Source organism: Onychomys torridus, chromosome 5 (assembly GCF_903995425.1).
Source record: "Onychomys torridus chromosome 5, mOncTor1.1, whole genome shotgun sequence".
Classification (NCBI taxonomy): Eukaryota; Metazoa; Chordata; class Mammalia; order Rodentia; family Cricetidae; genus Onychomys; species Onychomys torridus.
Genome location: NC_050447.1, coordinates 73,949,251 through 73,971,840, shown reverse-complemented (window position 1 = coordinate 73,971,840; position 22,590 = coordinate 73,949,251). Strand labels below are relative to the sequence as shown.

The following is a 22,590-nucleotide window of genomic DNA, read 5'->3' as shown; positions in this document are numbered from 1 at the left end:
TATAAGAAATACAAGTTAATAGTCATTACAATCAAACTTGTAGTCATATTAGGTATGTTTTCAAGGTTAAACAGAAATGTATTTTAGATGGACAGGTCATCTTCAAACACTTCAGAAATCTATAGAATATGGCATTTAAGATGTTTTAATAACATAGATATTTTTCTTTTTTATGAATATGAGACATGTCTGCTCCTAGCAGCACCAATCTACTTCAGTGAAGATGATGGGCACTGAAGAAACTCCATATGGATTTTGCTTTCTTTGTAGCAAAAGTTAGCCACTGGGCAAGAAAATGCTCTTACATTGACTGCTGATGATAGTATGCTGTCCAAAATGGACAAGCGGGACACAAAAGAAAGGACTGCTGATACTTGCCAAGACAAAGTAGGAAGGCCCTTTAGAAAATCTTGCTTCACAGAAAAGTCTGTCAGGTATGCTAGGCCTGTAGGCTGAAGACAGATGCCCTAATGTTGCAAAGGTACCTTGGGTGAATGTGCAGGCAGCCAGCTAATTCTGTCATTTCTCACAATTTTTGGAAGTCACTTGCCTGTACTTCCTGTTTACTTAGTTAATATTATTTCCTTCATGGGTCTCTGAAGGAGTTGAAGATTAGATAGTTACAGTTTTTCTTGTTAAATAATTCAGAAAGGAAACTCACTAAAGTATGTAAGTTTGAAAGACATCAAAAGATAGTTTTGGGTTGATAATGCAAATTAGGATAAAAGGTGAATTAGATAAAAACTCTTTAATTCACAAAGATAGGATAGATAATGGAGTATTATCTCTGAATTTGTCAAATGCAAATGCACTAGACATTGTTGATGTATTTATTGCCTGTATATATTATATATACTTATTGTATATAGTTTTTCTTATATTAGTTATAATCTTTTATTAGACAAAAAAGGGGAAATGTGGTGATATATTGTGTACCCCAATAAAGCTTACCTGGGGATCAGAGGACAGAGCCAGCCACTAAATTAGACATAGAGGTCAGGAGGCAATGGTGGCATACGCCTTTAATCCCAGGAAATAATATGGCAGGAAGGATATATAAGGCATGAGGAAACAGGAACTCACTCTCTTTAGACTGAGGATTTCACAGAGGTAAGAACTTGTGACTGGCTTGTTCTGCTTCTCTGATCTTTCACCCTAATATCTGGCTCTGGGTTTTTTATTAAAAGACCTTTTAAGATTCATGTTACACAAAGTGAGTTCTAGGACAGCCAGGGCTACACAGAGAAACCCTGTCTCAAGAAACAAAACAAATCAAACAAACAAACAAAAACTTCCTAGGCAAGTCAAGATTCAGTCTGGGAAGGAGGAAGCTTCAGTGGAGTAACCAGGAGGCTGGCACAACTGCTCCTGGTGAGTAGACAAGAGTCGGTTCACTTGCTAGGTAAGAATGAAAAGTGCATGACAGGCTGTGGAACAGGACTTGGGAGGCATGGGTCCAGTTTCAACTCTAAATTCAGCATTTCTCTCCCAAAGCCAACACCTCATTGTTAATGATTACCAAGGTGTTAACTATCTGCCATACACACACACACACACACACACACACACACACACACACACACACAAACTCAGACAATACCATTGGCACCCAGGAGACAGACCCAGGAGCTGAATGTGAAACAAATGCCAGAATGTTGTGATTGTCTCATGAAAAGGCAATTGCCTCTGTCTAACATCATGCACGTTTCCTGCAGGCTTAAAAAATAAAAAATGAAAACGATCTCAGAAAAGCAGAAAGGAGGAAGGATTGAACATGCCTGCCAGCAAGCCAGTGCCTCTAAAGGAGAAAAGGTACAGAAAACTTAAGCATTATTTTCCCAATAATAAAACAATCCTTTGTCTTGATATGCTCCCTGCAGGATGCCAAATGGGTTGTCATAACCCAGACATCATCATGCTATGCTAAACTCCCCCTTGCGTATGAAGAGATCTGCCCAATGCCACTTTATTTTACTAACCAGCTTGCAGTCTCCTTGCATTCCATGTGTCCTCTGTGGACACCCAGTCTTCTCGACCAGAATTTTGATGAGGCTTTGTGGATGGTTAAGGGACTGGCGGTCATTGGCAGAGAGGACTCTCAAGACTTCTAGTAGGCCTTGACTCCCAGCGCTGCTAGTATCCTGAGTGAGGTCTCTGTTTGTCTCAGTAGAGGAAACAAGGCTGAGGAGACAGGGCGGTAACAGCACCATCAACACCAGGAGATTTGTCCGGAAGCACATATCCACTCTTCCTTTGGCTTGAGTTGGCCTGGTCTAGGGGCTACACACAGGATAACCTAGGACCAGAGGAATTTCTGTGGTAGAAAGGGAAAGGGAAAGGCTTCAATTATTGTGCCGGCAACAAGTTTGAAAGGACTCACTAATTGGGTGGCTAAGCTGATTTGCAATGGCAACAACAGGGGTTTGTATGTAGCATGTAACCCCAAAGACCACCCAGGAAACTTCCCAACTCACAGTGTCCAGGAAACTGGACCGACACTAAATCCACAAATAGTTAAATACTGAGAAAGGGCACATTTCTCTTGTGTGCAGGCAGTGCCTGGCACAGGACCTGGAGTGAGACACACCACTGTAAAAAAAATAAATTAATTAATTAATTAATTAATTAATTAATTAATTAATTCTGTGAAGTCAGTGGAAGAAAATTAAAAGAGAAAATTACTTCTAATAAATTTCCAGTATTACACTGAATTAGAATCTTTCAAGAGGACAATTTATTAGGAAAAAAATAGTTACATTTGAGAAACAATAGTTAGTTTTTAGCTCAGTAGAAATCAAGACTCTGGAGAATGAAATATCTTAGAAAAATGAGAACATTTCAAGGCTCCAGAAGGATGATAAATTTACTTACTCAATAATCTCTAAGAGGAAGGGAAGAGTCTTTAGAATCAATCAAAATTTTTGGAGAAAAAAAAGGACTACAGTTGATCGTATAAGGAGTACAAAATGTTAACAGCATCTCTTGTAGGATCCAGAAATGAGTCAATAATGACTTTGGGGGTAATAAGAAGATCCTGAGATTATTTTTATGGCTTAAAAAAAAACAGTTTCAGACTATTATGTTAGCATTTAAGAAAAGTTAGAGGGAGACACAAACCTCTGTAAATCCAGCACTTACCTTAAGAAAGAGAAGTGGTTATTTATCGTGAGCTCCCTGGGCCTTTAAATCTCTGAGAGCATTTTGTGATTCCAAAGTTCTGTTTTTAAAATTCCTTGACTGTACGCTGGGAGCTGGAGAGGATTATTTCAGCCTAGAGACATTTCTAGTTGCTATGGAGAGGGCTGCTCAGAAGGTAAAAAATGAAGGTGGATAAAAGCGGACAGTTTCTGGCTGACAGATTTTCAGGATAATCAAATAAATGTGGTTAGGGAATTATCCTTTCATATTAACAGTTAGCACAATATTTTAGAATTATCTACAGTCATTTGCCTTTCAAGGGACAGAATCTAGGTCAAAAAAAATTCCACCTTGAAAAGTAAAAGAGATCAGTGTTAGATAAAGTATTCTCCTGTCCAGCTGATCGCTGTTTCACCCAGGATTAAACCAAGAATTGCTGGAAAGATTGGCCCTTTAAAACTTCATTTCACGAGCTGCAAATGTTTACAAGATGTAAGGACTTGATAAACAGTGTTAATAGATAGAAGTGGGGCACTCAGGCTAATCACTCAGTAAATATGAAAACCGGGCACAACAGTGAGGTAATCAAAAAGAAAGTTTGTAGGAGTGATGGACATTTGGAAGAAAAATAGTCTCAGAAAACACCAGGGTTCTATTTGGATATCCATTGTGTACATGGTTTTGTCTCAAATGTCAAAGGAAGGGACCTGGCCTTGTTCTCATGAACACCATGGTGATGGTAGCTGGAGTTAAAGGCTGGACTCAGCCAAGAGACAAGGAGTTAGACCAAAATTAATACTTTCAATCTGAGGGTCCAGCAAAGGCTGAGGAGCTAGGAGACTGTGGCCTTCGGACCTCAGAACATTGAACCAAAACTCCCCTAAAGTCATGTACTCATGGCCACTGGGCTGTCCCTGCATTAGGAACCACCATGTAAAGGCTTGGGCTACCCACTCTCAAGAGTTTAATTAAAAGGCCACTAAAGAAATAATAGTTCACTACTTATACAGAAAATTAGCTAGTCTTAATCTCCTCATTCATTAATCCAGTTGTAAGGAAGAGATCCTCAACTACATCTAATTCCCATAGCATAACCTGCCCCATTGCTCCAAGACTAGTTTTCTGATTTGCTCTGACCAGCACTCTCAAGACTCTGGCCTCACTAGAGCATTTTCATTCACTCTCTAGATCCTTTTAGCCTGTGTCCAGCCTGAAAGTCATACATAGTCTCTAGTTCTCTGACTCAGAGGTGTAGCTGACACCAATTGTGTTCACTCTGTCTATTTTCCCAGCAAGCTGGAAATTAACCTTTCTTAAATGTGTGTGGTTTTATTTTGTGTTGTGTTTTGTTTTGTGACAGCAGAGTTTCTGTATAGCCTTGGCTGTTCTGGAACTCACTCTGTAGACCAGGCTAGTCTCAAACTCATAGAGCTCTGCCTGCCTCTGTCTCCTGAGTACTGGGATTAAAGGTATATGCTGCCACCACCACCTGGCTTAAAGATGTTTATTCTTGTTGTTGTTTATTTTGTTTTGGAGGGATGATTCTATTTTCAATCCAGACTAATTTCTAGGAAGTGAACTTCATATGTTTATGATGGTTGCTGACTAGTTTTCTTTCATTCAGTTCTTGGCTTTCTCATGCGTCCCGAGCATCACACTTCTGCCATACATTGTATTTATACATGTTCTGTGAATAAGACAAAACTTAAAAGGACCTCTGAAAATGTGAGAGAGCAGTGATTTAAGATGAGACTCAAACAAGGCTGGAGACATTCTGGAGGTACAGTCCTGGAGTACGATGGAGTCATCCAGGTATGTCAGTCTAGGGATTGAGTCTCACTTTCATAATAATCCTGAATTTCTGTGTGGATTATGACAGATTTTAAGACATGTAGATGTCTTGAGGCTTCTAATAATTCACACATTGTGCATTTTGATCTGATGCCATAGCAGGAGATGTTTCTCTTCCTGGGCACCCTGTTGTCTCTACAAAGCTATTTCTGGCAATAATCCAGAATTGTGCTACAAGCTACTTCTAGGCCACTTTCCCCCATATTCATCTTGTGCTGCCTACTTCCTTCTTTTCAAAATGCTAGCCCTCCCAGACGTCATTTGTAATAGTGTCTCTAGATTTATGCCTAAGTGTAGCAGAAATCTTAAAAGTTCTTATTAATAAAATCAAACCTAAAGGCAGGTATTAGGGCCACACTGGAAGATCAGAGAAGCAGAACAAGCCACAGCTTCCTCACCTTGCAGTTCCTCAGCTGATCCGGTATCCTCAGACTGGAAGCCTCTGAGTCCTTATTCAGAATGAATCTCAGCTGAACTGTTGCTCAAAAAGCCTAAAAGCTTAACCAGCTCTAGTTCCTTGTCCTCACGCTTTTAATACCTTTCTGCTTCCTGTCATCACTTCCTGGGATTAAAGGCATGTGTCACCATGCCTGGCTGTTTTCAGTGTGGCCTTGAACTCACAGAGATCCAGCTGGATCTCTGCCTCTGGAATGCTAGAATTAAAGGCATGTGCTACCACTGCCTAACCTCTATGTTTAATATTATGGCTGTTCTGTTCTCTGACCCCCAGATAAGTTTATTGGGGTGCACAATATATCAACCACATCTAAGTACTGCACCAGCACTTTTTTTTGTTTTTGTTTTTTGTTTTTGTCTTTTGTTTTTTGTTTTTTGTTTTTTTTGAGCTGAGGATCGAACCCAGGGCCTTGTGCTTGCTAGGCAAGTGCTCTCCAACTGAGCTAAATCCCCAACCCTGCACCAGCACTTTTATCAAGAAAAAAAAAACTATTAAAATGTCCAAAAATCCTCACTGTACTATTCTGAAATGCTCAGGGTCAGTTTGTGTGTGTCACCAGAAATCTAAGCCTGTCTGCACCAGAATTGTATGCCTTGCCAAGCAACCACTGGTTGTCATGCGACCCATGGCTTGTTTGTTTTTTAAGATTTAGTGTGTGTATGTGTGTGTGTGTGTGTGTGTGTGTGTGTGTGTGTGCCTGTCTGAATATATGTATGTGAACCATGTGTGTGCAGGCACCCACAGAAGCCAAAAAGGAGCATGTGTAAGTGAAATTTCTCTATCTCAGCAGTCATTCATGGAAACTTATTATTTATAAATACTCAGTTGATTACTAACTAGCTCTTACAACTAAAATTAATCCATTTCTATTAATCTATGAGCTGCCATATGGTCATGGCTTTACCTGTCCTCTAGTATGTCTTGTTCCCTCTGTGTCTCCTGGTAATTCCTCTGACTCTGCCTCTCTTCTTCCCAGAATTCTCCTAGTCTGGCTTTCCCATCCAACCCCTTCCTGCCCAGCTACAGGCCAGTCACCTCTTTAGTAACCAATGAGAGTAACACATATTTACAGTGTACAAAGATTGTTCCACAGCATTTTCTACTTTTTGCCTAATTAAAAAGTAAGGTTTTAACTTTAACATAGTAAAATTATAGACAACAAAAACAGTTATCAAGTAAGAATTATAGTTACAACATCCAGTCCATTTGTATTTGGCAAAATTAGAGAAAATACTCTATTATTTATCTTTTCTTTGTGGGTCTAAAGCTTTATACCTAATTTGCCTTTTATCATAATTAAGGAAAATTTTAACTATGACTATCTAGTCTTCAATTCCATCAAAAACCCCAAAAGTGTGAAATGTTACCTAATGACAGGGACATCTGGCTGTCTGGTCAATCACCCAAAGTTCTTCTACAACATGGAGGCATCCAACTTTGGCCTACAGGCCTAGTATATTTGATAGACTTTTCAGTAAAGCAGGGATTTTGAAGAACTGTCCCACCTTGTATTGATAAAGTTCACCAGTCACTTTCTTTTGTGTCCAGCTTGTCCAATTTGGAGAGCATACTGTCAGCAGTTATGATAAGGGCAGTTTCTTGCCCAGTGGCTAACTTTTTCCACAAAAAATCCACACGGAGTTTCTTTGATGCCTATCATCTTCTCTGAAGTAGACTGGTGCTGCCAGCAGCAGATGTGTCTCACTGTCAAGAAAATCTTATGTTAGTAAAACATTTTAAATGCCATATTCTGTAGGTCTTTGAAGTGTTTGAAGACCATCTAGCTGTCTAAATATATCTGTTTAATCTGGAAAACATACCTAATATGATCACAAGTTTGATTATTATAGATGTCTAACTACTGACCTATATTTCTTCATTATACATTACATTTTTAAATGAGTTGCATAAGCACAATATCCCAAACAAGAGTAGAAACATACATATAGTATAGCAAAAATAACTTTAAATTTGTATTAATAAACCCAAATCCATACCAATGTAAAATATTTTGAGATTAATAGTTGCTTTTCAGGTGAAAGTAGATTCAATAATCTACCCATTTATCTCATCATTTCATTATCATAACCCCCCTTTTTCCCTTAGAAAGAGATCTTTGAATTTAATTCTTTTGTTTAGCCCACCCCCCTTTTTCAACTAAGAACAATAACAATTTGTAACCAACTTCCTTTAAATGATGACAAACATCCATAACCAATGTTTTGGGAATGTGAGCATTGTTTTCTCTAGACTACTTCCTGTTGTCTGAGGGTACTGGCATTGGGGGGTGGGGGAGAACCTTGAGAAAATTAGGATAATAATGAAGTCCCAGCTGCAGTACTCTGTGAGATTGGACCATCTCAGCCAGCAGCCTTGAAACTTTTTTGCATGGAGAATTTTAAGGAAACTGTAACAGAGGCATTTTGAAATGCTCTAGGCCATCCATTTTCATTGGTATATGGTCCACTTGTTCTGAAAATACATAAACTTTTAAAGATAATATACATTACAAGTATGGAATATGTGGTATGCACAAGTCAGTTAAAGATTTTTTTGGTTCTTGTTTGAGCAGGTGAAATATACATTACATGTCTTGTAATTCTTCCAGGTTTATTAATTTTTATGTCTGCAGCCAGGATTTCAGGGGGGTCTTCCCTGACCAAATCTGATTTTCTTTAACCCGTAATGAATCTATAGCCTCTCATCTCCTGTGGAAATAAAAGCATAACCTCTTCCCCACTGTAACATCTTTTGACTTCCACTTTGAAGTCAAAACATTTTAAAAATATATAGGTTGGTTTAATCCATCAGTTTTCATAATCCAGTGTGTCTTAGCAGCTGTTGTTTCTTCGTTAGCAATCAGAAAATCTGAAGTCAACACAATAACATACAGAATCCAGACTCTGTATTCTCCATCTTTACGTGGCTTATTATATTTTTTTACTCCATTCCCTTTTTAAGGACTTTAATATTTTTAAATTATTTTTAATCTATGACTGTCTCTATCCTTTCTCTTTTCTAAGCCTATGTATATTTATAAACACATTGCAACATGTTTAGAGGTTTTTTTTTTTTTCTTTCTAAATCTGTCTTTATTGAGTATCTGTCATCTTTTTCTGACTGCATGAGCCTTTAAACTGCTAAGCAGCATGGAGCATGGCTAGGCCCTCCACCTCTCTTTTGGCAGCTGGCTTTGTCCTGCTTGGTTCCCTGAGAACCTAGCTTCATTACTGCCCCAACTCTGGGGAATTTTTGAGTCCATGCTGTCAGCTGCCACTGAGTAGTGTGCTGCCTGCTGCTCATTAACCCCATTTCAGTGTTCAGTAGCAGGGCCTCTTAAAAGAGCCAGGCCCCTTCTCACCACTAGCATCGAGCCAGGAAGCTGTCTCTTAAAGGAGTCGCACCTCTGCCTGCCACTAGCAAACAAAGCCCACCCAAGAAAAGGGGGTTACCAAGAAGCCACACGCGACTCCACTTTTGTGTGTTTAGAATTCTTTTTAACGTTTTGTTGGGTCTTATGTGGAAATTCGAGCCCCATGTTGGAACATCATTTATAGGCGGAGTTTCTGTGTCTTGGCAGTCACTCCTAAATAACCACATGGAAACCTCTTATTTATAAATGCTCAGTTGATAGCTCAGGCTTATTACTAACTAGCTCTTACAACTTAAATTAATCCATTTCTATTAATCTGTGTGCTGCCACGTGGCCATGGCCTTACCTGTCCTCCAGCATGTCCTGGTCCCTCTCTGTCACCTGGTGACTCCTCTGACTCTACCCTTCTTCCCAGAATTCTCCTAGTCTGGCTCTCCTGCCAAGCTATATGCCAGTCAGCTCTTTACTAACCAACGAGAGTAATATATATTTATAATGTATAAAGATTGTTCCACAGCCAGCATCAGATGCCCTGGAACTGGAATTGTAGGTAGTTATGAGCCACCAAGTATGGGTGGGCACCACAGGCCAAACTCAGGGTCTTTAGAAGAGCAGTAATCTCTCTTAACTGCTGATCCATCTTTCACCCATATTTTTAAGTTCCCAAATTGCATGTAGATAATAGATAAATTTATAATTCAGGGGACAGATGGTTCCCATGTGTGGTATTTTGAATGTAGTCTGGCCCTCATAATCTCATAGGAAGTGGCACTATTAGGAGGTATGGCTTTGTGGGAGTGCATATGGCCTTGTTAGAGGAAGTGTGTCACTGTGAAGGTGGGATTTGAGATTCCTTATGCGTTCCTGTTGCCTGCAAGATACAGCACTCTCAGCTCTAGAACCATGCCTACCTGCATGCCACCATGCTCCCTGCCATGATGATAATGGACTGAACCTCTGAAACTGTAAGCAAGCCACCCTAATTAAATGTTTTCTTTATAAGAACTGCTGTGGTCACGATGTGATGCCTGTTCACAGCATAAAAAACCCTAAAGAAGACATCATGAGAATACATTGCAAAGGAAATAACACATTATACTTTACATTCTGTCTCCTTGCCCCTTCAGCCCAAGTATTTTCAGAGAAAGACAATTTAGAGATAGAAATGTCAAACAAATATGATTTTTAAAGCTTACTCCATTTATAATATTTGCTAACCATATTTATTACTACATACATAATATTAATCAAATTAAATATTTTTCTCTAAATAGTTTTCTCTGTGTATGTGTTAGTTTTCATCTCTGTAATGAAATATTAAGAAAGCCACTTAAGAGAGAAAAGGTTTATTTTGTCTCACAGTTTCAGAGATCTTGGTCCATGGTTACTTGGCTTCACTGTTTCCAGGCCTGCAAGTAGTGAGGTAGAACATCACAACAGAGCATGGAAAGTGGCTTACCTCATGGATTACAGGAAGAAGGAAGGAAGAGAGAGAGAGAGAGAGAGAGAGAGAGAGAGAGAGAATATACAAGATATACCCTTTAAAGACACACCTCTATTAGCCTACTTTCTTCAACCAGGTCTACTTCCTGATAGCCCCATTCATCTATGAACCCAATAGAGTAATCCACTGAGGTGGTTAGCATACTCACCACCCAGTTACATCTCACCAGCATCATCAGCTGTGAACCACATCTTTATAGCAGTTCCAGGCTATAACAGAGTAGGAGTGGACTATCCAACCAAACAGGAAGTGGCTACAGGTAGGGACCAGTCACATATTCCTCTCTGTGACACTGCAAAGTCATAGCATTTCCAATACTTGGAAATTTTTTTATTCAATTTATCCCTGTAAATTGCATTTCCTTTGGAAGCTGATAGTAAATAATAAAAGAAACAATAATTACGAATTTTATGTGTCACTTCCCAACAATGTTTCTTTTCCATGTAGAAATTAAGCATGGTTACAAATTAAAATTTCTTAAAAAAAATAATCAAGTAGGTTTAAAACATTAATTATTCAACAAAGATAAAAACTAAAAACAAAAGAGACTATCTTCAAGAGTTTGGGTCTTCACTGTAAGTGTTACAGCTCTGATAGAAAGATATCCTGGCAGTCAGGAGCCAAGGAATACCTTTAGTAAAGTATCACAACAGAAGTGTTACAGCTATGTTCTTGCGGGAACAGTTTCCCCAGCAAGGTTACAGTCCTTACTCCAGGAAAGGTTTCCCTAACGCAAGTGTAACAACTCTCTGCTTCAGCAGGGAAGGGTTTCCCCAACAAGGTTGTTACAGCTCTGCTCAGCTCCCCCTGAAGTGTAACAATTCTACTCCAGCAAGGGAAAGTTTCTCCAGCTAAAGTGTTACAGTTCTACTCTACTCCAGTTCCCCTTTGCTCTGGTGAAGACCCTCACAGCTCCGCTCCACTAAGTTTCCCTGTGCAGTTTTGCTCTGCTCTGTGAGCTCTGGTGAGAGCCATTACAACTCTGCTCTGGCAAAGTTGTTACAGCTTTGCTCCACTCCAACAACTCCAACAAAAGAAAGTCGTTACAACAAAACTCACTCAAGAAATTTATTGGAGGCAGGAATCCAGGAGTGCTGTGGGATGTTCAAGTATGTCAAATATGTTGAGCTGATGGGTTAAAATAAAACACTGATTGGCCAATAGCCAGGCAGGAAGTATAGGTGGGACAAGCAGAAAAGAGAATTCTGGGAAGTGGAAGGTGTAAGCAAAGAGATACTGCCAGCCTCTGTCATGACAAGCCAGATGTAAGGTACTGGTAAGCCAGGAGCCACTGGCAACTTATAGACTAACAGAAATGGGTTAATTTAAGATATAAAAACAGCCAGCAAGAAGCCTGAGCCATTAGGCCAAACAGTTTAAATAATATAAGTATCTGTATGTTTATTGTCGGACTGACAGGGTTTGGGGGGTGGGGCAGCTGGAGAGAAGCTCTCCAGCTACACAAGAGAGTAGCTGCCTCTGCCTGGGTGCAAAAAGGCAGCAGCAAATTGAACAGGCACAGAACTTACATAGGGTTTCTTAGAGGCAGAGCTTTCCAGGGTGAAGATTTTCAAGATGGGGATTGGTAAAATCTCAAGTCCTGAGCTTGAGACAAGCTCAGAGATTGGTTGGATTTCATGCTCAGGGTTTGTTTTGTTTTTGTGCTCATGATTGGTTTGTTTTCATGTTCAGGGATTGGTTAGATTTCAAGTTCTGAGTTGGTTAAGGGCAGGGTGTATTTCCTTGGATCTTGTCTGAGGGCCAGTGTATTCTTTCACTGGCCTTTTAAGCTTATATTCACTCTTTGTTCTTTTAATGAAATTTCTATTATATATCTATTATTTCTGAGTTCACTATCTACAGCAGCCTATCAGTCTTGTTAGACATGTATCTGCTCTATCTTGTAAGATACATATTTGTCATCTTGAAAGTTTACTTCTCAGAGAACTGAGATAAAATATACTATTCATGTTATGTGTCGAGTTGCTGGCTGTCATCTTTGGAGTTTAGGATAAGACCAATAAACTCCCATTTCTGTGAAAGTACTTTCAGGTTTTTCACTGATTTGAGCCAAATATCAACCTGAGTACAACTTAATGCAACAATATTTCTTGCCATCTTTTTACAACACTATTTCTTCAAGTGGCATTTTCAGGCGTGAGAGAAACTAACAAAAACAGAAAGCTGGTGTTAGGAGAAGTAGTGGGTGCCTTCAATTTCACAGCTACACTCTGAGTCACTAGGAATGAGTCTCTATGTAAACAAGGCCTGCCCTGGTTTTCTGTATGACAAATTAACATGAAATAAATCACAACAAGATGCATGACTTACTTTGCTATTTCTGAGGGTCAGGAATCCTCTACTTTGGGGTATGTCACAAGTTGCAACGTTTTTAGCCTGGGCTAGAGTTTCTTTTGAAGACTTGCCTAAACTGGGGTCCCCTTTCAAGCATACATGAGTGTTAGCAAATGATGGAACCTAATTGGAATAACATCTACATTGTTTTGGTTAAAGGTGAATCATTGGTCCCACTCACACTTGATGGGATACCATATGGTCCAGTTTACCAAGAAGATATTTAGAGCCAAAAGGTACCAAGGGCAAAAGGGTAAGAAGTTATAAGTTAATTGCAGCATCCAAAAGAGCATTTTTGTTATCCATGGCCCTTGCTGTGAGGATGAAGATGGCATTTGCGTCATCTCTTGACCATACTCCAAATTTACCCATTTAAATCCCCTGGATTAGCTGCAAATATCAACAAAAGATAGACTTAATCTTTTTATTTATTCAGAATCTTTAGTAATCAAGTAAAACATTGGGGATGTTTCTTTTTTTAAAAATGAATCTTATTTGCTTGATCCTAAAATTCTAAACTACCTCACACTTCACACCCATCTCTTGAGCTAGAGAGATACCTCAGTTGATAAAGTGCTTTCTGCACAAGCACCAGCACAAGGATTTGAGTGTGAATCCTAGAACTCAACCAAAAGCTAGAAATGGCAGTGTGTCCGTAATCCAGAGCCAGGAAAGAAGAGCCAGAAGATTCCTAAACTTTTCTGGCCATCAATCTAGCCAAATGAGTGAGTTTCAGTTTTAATAACAGACGTTATCTCTAAAAATAAGGTGGAACATGATTAAGACATCATTGTCATGCCTCCACATGCATGTGCACACCCATACACACACACACACACACACACACACACAGAGAGAGAGAGAGAGAGAGAGAGAGACAGAGAGAGACAGAGAGAGTGTGTGTTTAGATTAACCACAAGCACACATTCCTTCTGAATGCTGAGATTACAGGTATGTACCACCACACTGACTAAAAATTGATACTTTATGATTTGAAAATTTAGCACATAAACATTTATATGGTTTGGATGTAATATGTTCCCCCAAGGGCTCATTACTGGCAGCTTGGTCCCTAGAGTGGGATGCCAGTATTAGGAGATGAAGTAAAACCTTTAAGAAGTATGATCTAGTGGGAGTGTCTCAGATCATGGGTGTTCTTGGCAGAGAGTGGATAGTTGTCATGGGACTTATCTTAGTTACTTCTTCAGTTACTATGATAAGAAAAAAAAAACCTGACAAAAGTAATTTAAGGAAGTAACACTTGGTTTTGGATCATAGTTTGAAGGTATAGTCCATCATGATGGGCAAGGCAGCTTAAAGCAGGTGGGCACGTTGCATCCACAGTGAAGAAATAAGAGTGCTGAATGCTTTGACTCAGCAAACATTCTCCTTTTATGGAGTTTAAGTTCTCAGCCCAGGGAACAACACCCACTGTGGGAAGATACTCCCACTGCAAGCATTCTAATCAACATAATCACCCATATGAGCATGCAGGGACTCATTTTTCAATTATTCTAGATCTTATCAAATTGATGCTTGAGGTTAATCATCACAATATAATCAGAGGCTTTTCTCTTTCTCGCCCCATTCCAAAGCTGCTTCTAAATAATCACTAAAAAACTTATATTAATTATAAATGATCAGCTGATAGCTCAGGCTTGTTACTGACAAGCTCTGACTCTTAAATTAACTCATAATTCTTATCTATGTTTAGCCACATAGTTGGTGGCTTGTTACCTCATTTTTATATGTCTTGTTTCCTCAGCAGCTGCCTGGCATCTGCCTGACTCCACTATTCTCTTCCCTTCTTTATTTGGTTGTCCCACCCATACTCCCTGCCTAGCTACCAGCCAATCAGCTATATAATAAACAATGAGAGCAATACATATTCACAGAGCACAGAAAGATATCCCACAGCATCACAGGATGGCTCAGAGAGCTTTAACAAATGAGCTTCACTCCTGACTTTCTCTGGCTTCTTGTTCTGAGATGATTCTTCTCTGTAATGCCACCCACTGCCAAGTCCTCACTAAAGGCTGACCCAGAGGGGCCTACTCTGTCTCCAACTTTGAACCTCCAGAACTGTGATCACAATAAACATTTTTACATATAAATTTAGCCTGCCTCAGGCATTTCATAGTAATAAAAAGACTAATATAATCAAATATAACTTTATTTCTCAGACTAAAAGCATTGCTATTTTTACAGTGTTCTTAGAAAAAATAGAATTCTTTATTCTTTTAAGATATTTAAATTGATTAATGGATATATCAAATCATGGAAGTTACATTAAAATTTTTACCATTTAAATAGCATTCAAAATAAGGACACTTTTTAAAAAGTTCAAGCTTAAATATTGCTAAGAAAGAATGATTCAACACTATGCTAATTAAGTTAATGGCATTGATGAGTATTCTATCAAATAAGTTGTTCAAAGCTTATTACTCACTGGATTTAGTCATAGTATAAAAAGGGATGCTTCCAGTGTCTGAGAAATTATTAGATATCATTTATGTTACTTTTGGCCTCTGTGTGTAATGTCCTGGAGCTTAGTGGTGCATACCTATAATTTCAGCCCTTGGAAGGAAGGCTGAGGCAGGAGGACCAAAAATTCAAGGCCAATCTGGAATACACAGCAAGAACTCAATTAAAAATTACCTCAAAAACACTGAAAAATATTTATATATAATGTTATATAAATCATAGCTATATTTCATCTTTTATGGCCAAGTAATTGCATATTAATAAAATATTAAAGATATCCACTGGTGATTGAAACATAGAAGTTTGTATTTCTTATACTTCCCAAACTTTGATTTTAAAAATGTATATAATTTTACATAGTCAGAAAAATAACTGTCACTTTTTTCGAGGGAAGACTAAACTAAATCAGCAGTTTATTTTTAATAAAACTATTTATTTTAGTCTCAAAGTCTTCTTAAAACTTGGTGGGTGCCATAATTTATAAATCTAATGATAATGATAATTTCACTTTGGAAAAATATTTCTTATTGTGTGTGGAACTCCACTAGATTAAAATATTCTTTGGAACAGAATTTTAAAACTACCTGGCGTTAAATCAGGTCACAATGATAGCAAAATTCTATGACACTTGAGCTGGGTCTTAGAAGAAATAAATATCTGTATGTTTGGAGACTAAGAGTACTAGCTCCAAGTAGGACTCAATAGAAATTCCCTCTGTCCTATGACACTTTGTATCTGGCACATTTATGCCCCCAGTAAATGTATTCATCACATTCCAATTGCTATCCAAGCTCTATAGTGTCATTCTAGAAAACATACCTCCTTAAGTCCTGTGATAGTTAATATCAATTATCAACTTGACAAGTTCCAGACTCACGTAGGAGACAAACCTCTGGGCATGTTTATGATAGGTTATCTGTATTGGATTATTGAATTGGGAAGACTTACCAATGTAGGTGGCACAATTCTGTGGGTGGGAGTGCTAAAAGGCATAAAACCAAGCAAGCCAGATGACCATGAACATTTGTGTCTCTATTTCCTGAGTGTGGAAATAGCATGACCGGCTGCCTGTAAATGAAACTTTCTCCAGTCCCACCCAGTCCCCATGATCCAGACAAATCTTTCTCACCCATGGTCCTGCAGCTGCTTATAAAATAATCACTCAGAGGCTTAATATTAATTACAAACCGTATGGCCTATGGCTAAGAATTCTTGCTAGCTAGTTCTTTTATCTTAAATTAACCCATTTCTATTCATCTATGTATTACCACTTGGCCATGGTGTTACTGGTCTACTGGCATGTTGCTCCTTAGGTGGCAGGCTGGCATCTCCTCCACTTCTCCTTTCCTCTTCCTGTCTCTCCCTTGGATTTCCTGTCTGGCTATAACCTGACTCACCAAAGGCCAGAGCAGCTTCTTTATTAACCAAGTATAGCAACATATATTCACAACGTATAGAAATACATCCTCCAGCAGCTGCCTCCAGCTCCTACTGCTATGAAACATGATGGACTGCACCCTCAAGGTGTGAGCTCAGACAGACCCTTTCTTCATTAAGTTGCAGTTGGCACGTATCTATCAACCCAATAGGAGCAGTAATGATGTAGTCCCTATGTCTTTGGCTCCTTCTCTAAGCCAATATCCCTTGCTTATTTGAGATTCTTTAAAGTTTTCATCCAATTATACCAGACTAAAATGGCCCATTTTTCTCCCCTCTTCTCCTAAACCTACAGGTTTCTATTTCTTTCAAGACCCAGGTCAGATATCACTTCAAATCAGAGCATTTTATTAAGGGATCTATCTCCCCAGTCTTATTTCCCTTGGCCAAGGAAAGAGAAACCTGATGAACAATGATCATAACAGTATAGTTATAATGGAGGTTCAGGCCCTCCCAACTTGCTAGCTACAGAGAACGAGTTAATTTGTGGTACGTCTTTTCAGCTGACCACTTTGCAGCCAATTAACCAAGTCATTTTAGATGTACTACTAAAGAATAATTTTTAAAACTAGCTTAAGGGAAAAAGAAGGCATATAATTTTGCATTTGTATAAAATAACAATGGGAGGAACTATATATTGCTTTTTCTTTTTGTTATATATGGAAGTTTATATGTATGTAAATGCTACTGCTGGGTATACACATATACATATATATATATATATACATATATAGTATTGACAAAGCTAGGACAAAATAGATCAAATTAGCATATCAAAGTTTTTCCAACTGATATCACATAAGCAGCTATAACTTCAGGCAAGGGTATTTGGCCTGACTTTCCTTGTGGCAGGAACCATAAAGATTCTTTTGCATGAGATGTCCTTCCCACACCAAGACTGAACAATGGCTATGAACACCAGAGACTATTAATGGGGCTGCAACATATATAAATAAACTAACTCGGAAGTGGCCCTTATCTTCTACTAGCCTGTACTAACCCTCCTCCACCCATCTTTTAGTAACATCCATAGAATTTACTGCCTAGTCCAGTTAGTTATTTGGCCTGCTCTTCCTTCACAAATTTGTTATTATTATTTTTGCCTGAAAAATATAAAAGCATCATGCTTTGGTCATTTCTTAGGACTTTACTCTGTTGTAAAGATCCCCATGCTACGAGAAAAACTCTGAATCTTTTTCTTTGCAAATCAGCTCCTGACTTCAGTGGGTCCCCAAATGCAGTCAAAGAGCCTATACAGAATTAAAGGGAGGGAATTTCTTTCTCTCTACCCTGCAATGTATTACCTCTTTGTTCCCGATTCTGAGGTTGTAAAGTTGAGAGATAAGAACAATGCAGTAAGATTCTGCCTTTGCTGTGCTCGGGGCTGATGATGCTAGGAAAATTAACAGAAAGCCCTTAGAAGCACACTAGTCCTGAGCCATTCCTGTCTTGGGAACGGACATGTGGAGGGTGCAGCGAAGCCCACTGAACCTTGCTCTCCCCGCTTCAGGACACTTGCTCTTGACGCTGTCTCTGGTTGACACTGACTCTTGCTTTGCAGATGTTTTGGCCTTTGGTTTGGCTCCACCTCATGGCCAGTCCCACTCTATCCTTACCCTTTCTTTCTTCCTCTCGCCAGGGGAAAGAAATTCACAGATAAAAGTCCTTGTTCACCTATCATTTCCGTTTTTTGTTTTTTGTTTTTGTTTTTTTTTTTTTCTTTCAATGTTAGCTTGATTACTCAGAGCCCGAACATCAAGGCTCAAATTCTGTCTTGGCTACATGGATTGTAAGATAAGCTATACGATTATCCTAAATTTTCTGTGAGGGTTACTGTCTTAGTTACTATTCTGTTGCTGGGAAGAGACACCATGACCCAGACAGCCAATAAAAGAAAGCATTTAATTAGAGACTTGTAGTAGGGTAGCCATTCCAGCCTTGACCTGGAAGTTCCAACCCCCATTGAGGCTTCGGTAATGGTCACGCCTACAAGGCAGGGCTGAAAGAGAATGCTGAAGACCCAAGTTCTGGATGCAGGGGCTCTCTTGGTTCCTGGACCCTGGAAGCTGGAGGTAGACCGAGCAGAGTTCTCCAGAGAACACCACCGGACTTCGACACACCTTTCCCAGACCCTGCAACCTAACTATCCCTTCATTTGTAAGTTACACCACTAAATAAACCTCCCTTTTAACTACGTGGAGTGGCCTTAATAATTTCACTAATAGAGGCTTGCTTACAGTTTCAGAGGGTGAGTTCCATAACCATCAAGGTGAGGGCATGGCATAGTGCTGGGATGGTAGCTGAGAGCTTATATCTTTTTCCCAAGTTGGAGGCAAACAAAGAGGGATACTGGGCCTGGTGTGGGCTTTTGAAAACTCAAAGCCCATCCCTAGTGACCCACCTCCAACAAAGCCACACCTCCTAATACTTCCTAAACAGTCCACCAACTGGGAACCAACTACTCAAATATATGAGTGTGGGGTGGGGGGCATTTTTATTTAAGCCACCCCAGTAACAGTAGAAATTTATCTTCAGAGCGTAATTGACGACAGTTGTGAGTGCAGGAACACAATCAAGCCAGCTCAAATCCAAGCATGGAATAGGAGAGACAGTGGATCCTCAACCCAGCAAAGGAGCTATTGTTCATTTTCTCTTTGTTGATGCAGCCCCCGAGAGGGGCTCCAGTAGACAATCCTACATTCATTCACATAGAAAGGACCCTAACCAGATTTTTGTGAGTTTAAAAAGAACAAAACAACAACAAAAACCAAGGAGTTGAAATTGGGAAGGAAAAATGGTAGGGGTTATAGGAAAAAAATTGGAAAGGAAGGAATGGTGATTTTATTAAAATGTGTTATATGCATGTATGAAGTTCTCAAACACTGAAAAAATTAAGGAGGGGATATTTAATGCTCTGTGGAAAGCCTTAACCCATTATTGAGCATGGAAAACTTGGGTCAATAAAAGTTAAATTGGCTTTGAACTTTATAATAACATGGGAATTCTATGTGAAATCAACTGGACCACAGAGGTTAGGGATGTCCTTGAACAAAGTAGTTATCACTAGGCATCAACTGGCATTTAGCCACAGCTGTCAAGGAGTCCTTGGAGTCATATTGGACCCTCAAAATAGGTCACAGTATATTCTGGTTCATTAATAGACAGATCTCCAAGTGGAAACATGTCTCCTTGTTTGGGCTGTACAAGCTTTCCTCAGAAGAAAGCAGGAACATTGCAAAGGCAAGAGCCACATGCCCTGTGGTGTAAAAGGTTAAATGCTCAACTCATGACTCTCAGATTTTTGTGAGCCTTGTCACGACACCCTTTAATTTATCTCTTACACACAGGAATTTCCTAAAATGAACTTGAAGGATCATCCCACTTCCTTCCTTCATTCACTTATTTATTTTCTTCAGTTCTAGTCTGTTCTCTGCCCCTATTTAAACTAAATTGTGTGTGTGTGTGTGTGTGTGTGTATGCATGTGTGTAGATGCATATAGATATATACATGTATATATATAGAGAGATGTATTTATAAAGGTCTATATCTTATATGAATCCTAGTAAGGTTGTGAAAACTTGGTTCACAGTTTTATGAAGGCTGAAATTTCCAAAACCTTCCTATAAGTTGAAGACCCAGAGGAGCAGGTGGTAGAATCCAATCTATGTTCTAAGACCCACAAAGCAGGGGAGCCAGCCAGTGGCATGACTCCTAGTCCAAGAGCAGTGAAGTCTGCCTCTCCCAGATCAAACAGGAAGACCAGAAGCAAAGGGGTGGACTCATTTTCCTCATCCCTTGGTTCTTTCCAGGCCCTCAGTGGACAGAGAGACACCCACCCACACTGAAAGTTGAACTCCACGGTTGAGTCTTCCAGATCTCAGCAGGATGTGGTGACACACATGCCAGTAATCTTAGCACTTGGGGGGCTGAGCAGGACCTACTGTGCCTTGTTCTACCAAGAACCCACTCTCATGTGCTGGGGCTTTTAGTTTTGATCTTAGCCTATGTGAGATCTCTTGGCAGGGATATTCTCTTGGCTAAACCATTCTGTTTCTTGTGAAGGAGCAAGTGTTTTGTAAGCAGTTCTTTGGTATCCTGAGGCTTGGCACCACACAACATCCTTGGTTGAAGACAGTCCAAAAGAACACAGTGGCTTGGACTGTGCAAGGATCAGCTTCAGGAAAGGTGACCTGATACAGCCTCTACTTCCTCAGCTTATTCTCCTCATGCCTGTCTATGTGCAGAGCCTGCATGTTTGTTGCCCTTCAAGGAAGAAATTTGACTTTTAAGCAAAACGAGACAGGAACAAAAACAAACAGGAAAACCATCCCACACTGTGAGGGGGTGCAGGGGGGAGCTTGGGCTTTAGCGGCTCAAGCTGGCCGAGGTGCTCAGGACGGATGCCAGATTCCTTGCTACTTGGCAGTAGATTCGAGTCAGCTGCTCAGGCTTAGGTCCCGGCTGAGTCTGCTTTCTTCATGTCCTGCAGGTTTTGCCTGGAGGAGGTATACCTCTGCAAAAGTCAAACAAGGAGTCGCACCTGTGATGTCACAGAGGTCACAGGTGTTTGGGACTCGTGGCTGACACTTCAGTCAGGCAGCTGCACCTGCTCAGACAGAGGGACGTGTCAGCAAAGGTTGCAGAGCACACCCAACATGGAAACAGCTGTTGTGAAGGAAGCATTTATCTCAGGACCTGTTCCTAGTGATGGTCAGGTTGAGGAAATGGCTCGGCAGGTAAAGTGCTTGCCACGCAAGTACCAGGACCGGAAGTTCCATCCCCAGAATCTACATTTTAAAAAGCCAGCACACACTGTAATTCCAGGCCTGGGGAGGCAGAGACAGGCAACTTGTTGATCAACTAGCCCAGCCTACTTGGTGAATTCGGGTGAGAGAGCCTGCCTCAAGAAAGAAAGGACAGCATCCAAGGAACAGTACCTATGATCGACCTCCTTTGGCCTCCACATGTGCATATGTACACTACGCCCACATACAAACACACATACAAAAGTAATCAAAGGAAACCAGAACTTGTTATAAGATTCAAACTCAATAGCACAAAAAGCAGAGGGGGTTAGTCTATCTCTCTGTTCAGAGCATTGCCCAGGGAGGGAGTCAAACCTTAAACACATTCACACTTCGCTGCACACGTTAGGTCCTCCTTTGCCCCAAAAGTGTAAAAGCCAGGACCTCGGACTTTAGAATCAGTCACTAGGGTGTTATATAGTAGAGGAGGACTGTATAAACCCATTGGACTACATGCTACTGCCCCCCTCATTTGATGAGCACCCAATCAGTTACTGTATTATACCAAAAGGTACCTTGATATTCACACATTTGAGGGAAAAGAGGCAGGATTCCCTTCAAAATCTGTATTGCCATTTCTAAGAAGCTGCTGCTGTTTTTACTTCTGCCTTTTTTTTTTTTTTTAAGTAGAGAATAAAGCTGTGTTAACAAGATGATGTGCTCATTCTGTGCTCTCAGCACAGAAGTTCCTGCTTCCTTCCTTTTAGGAGATGAGAGAACTCTGACCCAAGGAGTCTGAAATTCTCATGAGGTCAGCATCATTGCTCTGGGGACACACTTCACTCTTATCATCAATATGGTAGGGATGTGGTTAGTTTTTTTACAGAGATGTAAATTCTGCCCCAGAACTACAAAATAGCTGACCATTCTTCTCTTGGAGTTCATACTCCAGGATTAGACAAATGAGAAATATTGGCTTGCACATACTCATTAAGGGTGCTGAAGACAGGGACCTAGGAACAGTATAATGCCAGGAAAGAGAAGGAGCTCAAGGGAAACATGTCATGCTCTTAGCTTTCCATTAATATAGCACAATACCTGTGACTATTCATTTATAAAGAGCAAAAGTTACCATGTGTGGCACCTCATCTTTGTAAACCCCAACACTCAGGTGCTGAGACATAAGGACCATGGAACGTTGAGGACAGAAGGAGCTACATACAAGTTCTGGGCTAGCTCTGGTTA

General features: G+C 39.9%; 1 protein-coding gene and 1 long non-coding RNA gene across 7 annotated transcripts in view; one reads left to right on the top strand and one right to left on the bottom strand.

Moving 5' to 3' along the window:
- Positions 1-3,375, bottom strand: part of Slc39a12 (solute carrier family 39 member 12) — an 80,440-nt gene extending 77,065 nt beyond the window's left edge. Inside the window, exons 1-3 of one of the 6 annotated variants that reach the window (XM_036187689.1) lie at positions 3,139-3,368; positions 2,475-2,589; positions 1,980-2,314 (exon numbers count right to left, since the gene is read on the bottom strand). In XM_036187689.1, coding sequence (XP_036043582.1) covers positions 1,980-2,240 — 261 coding nt within the window. In that variant the 5' untranslated portion in view covers positions 2,241-2,314; positions 2,475-2,589; positions 3,139-3,368. Of the gene's footprint in view, positions 1-1,979; positions 2,315-2,474; positions 2,590-3,138 lie in introns of all 6 variants that reach the window. The other 5 variants (XM_036187690.1, XM_036187692.1, XM_036187688.1 and 2 more) reach the window with 5 other exon arrangements.
- On the top strand, positions 1,725-21,215 carry LOC118583921. Its single transcript, XR_004944984.1, has 3 exons — positions 1,725-1,812; positions 4,763-4,950; positions 21,090-21,215. It is a non-coding gene; the product is annotated as an uncharacterized LOC118583921 (long non-coding RNA).
- Positions 21,216-22,590: the final 1,375 nt, after the last annotated feature.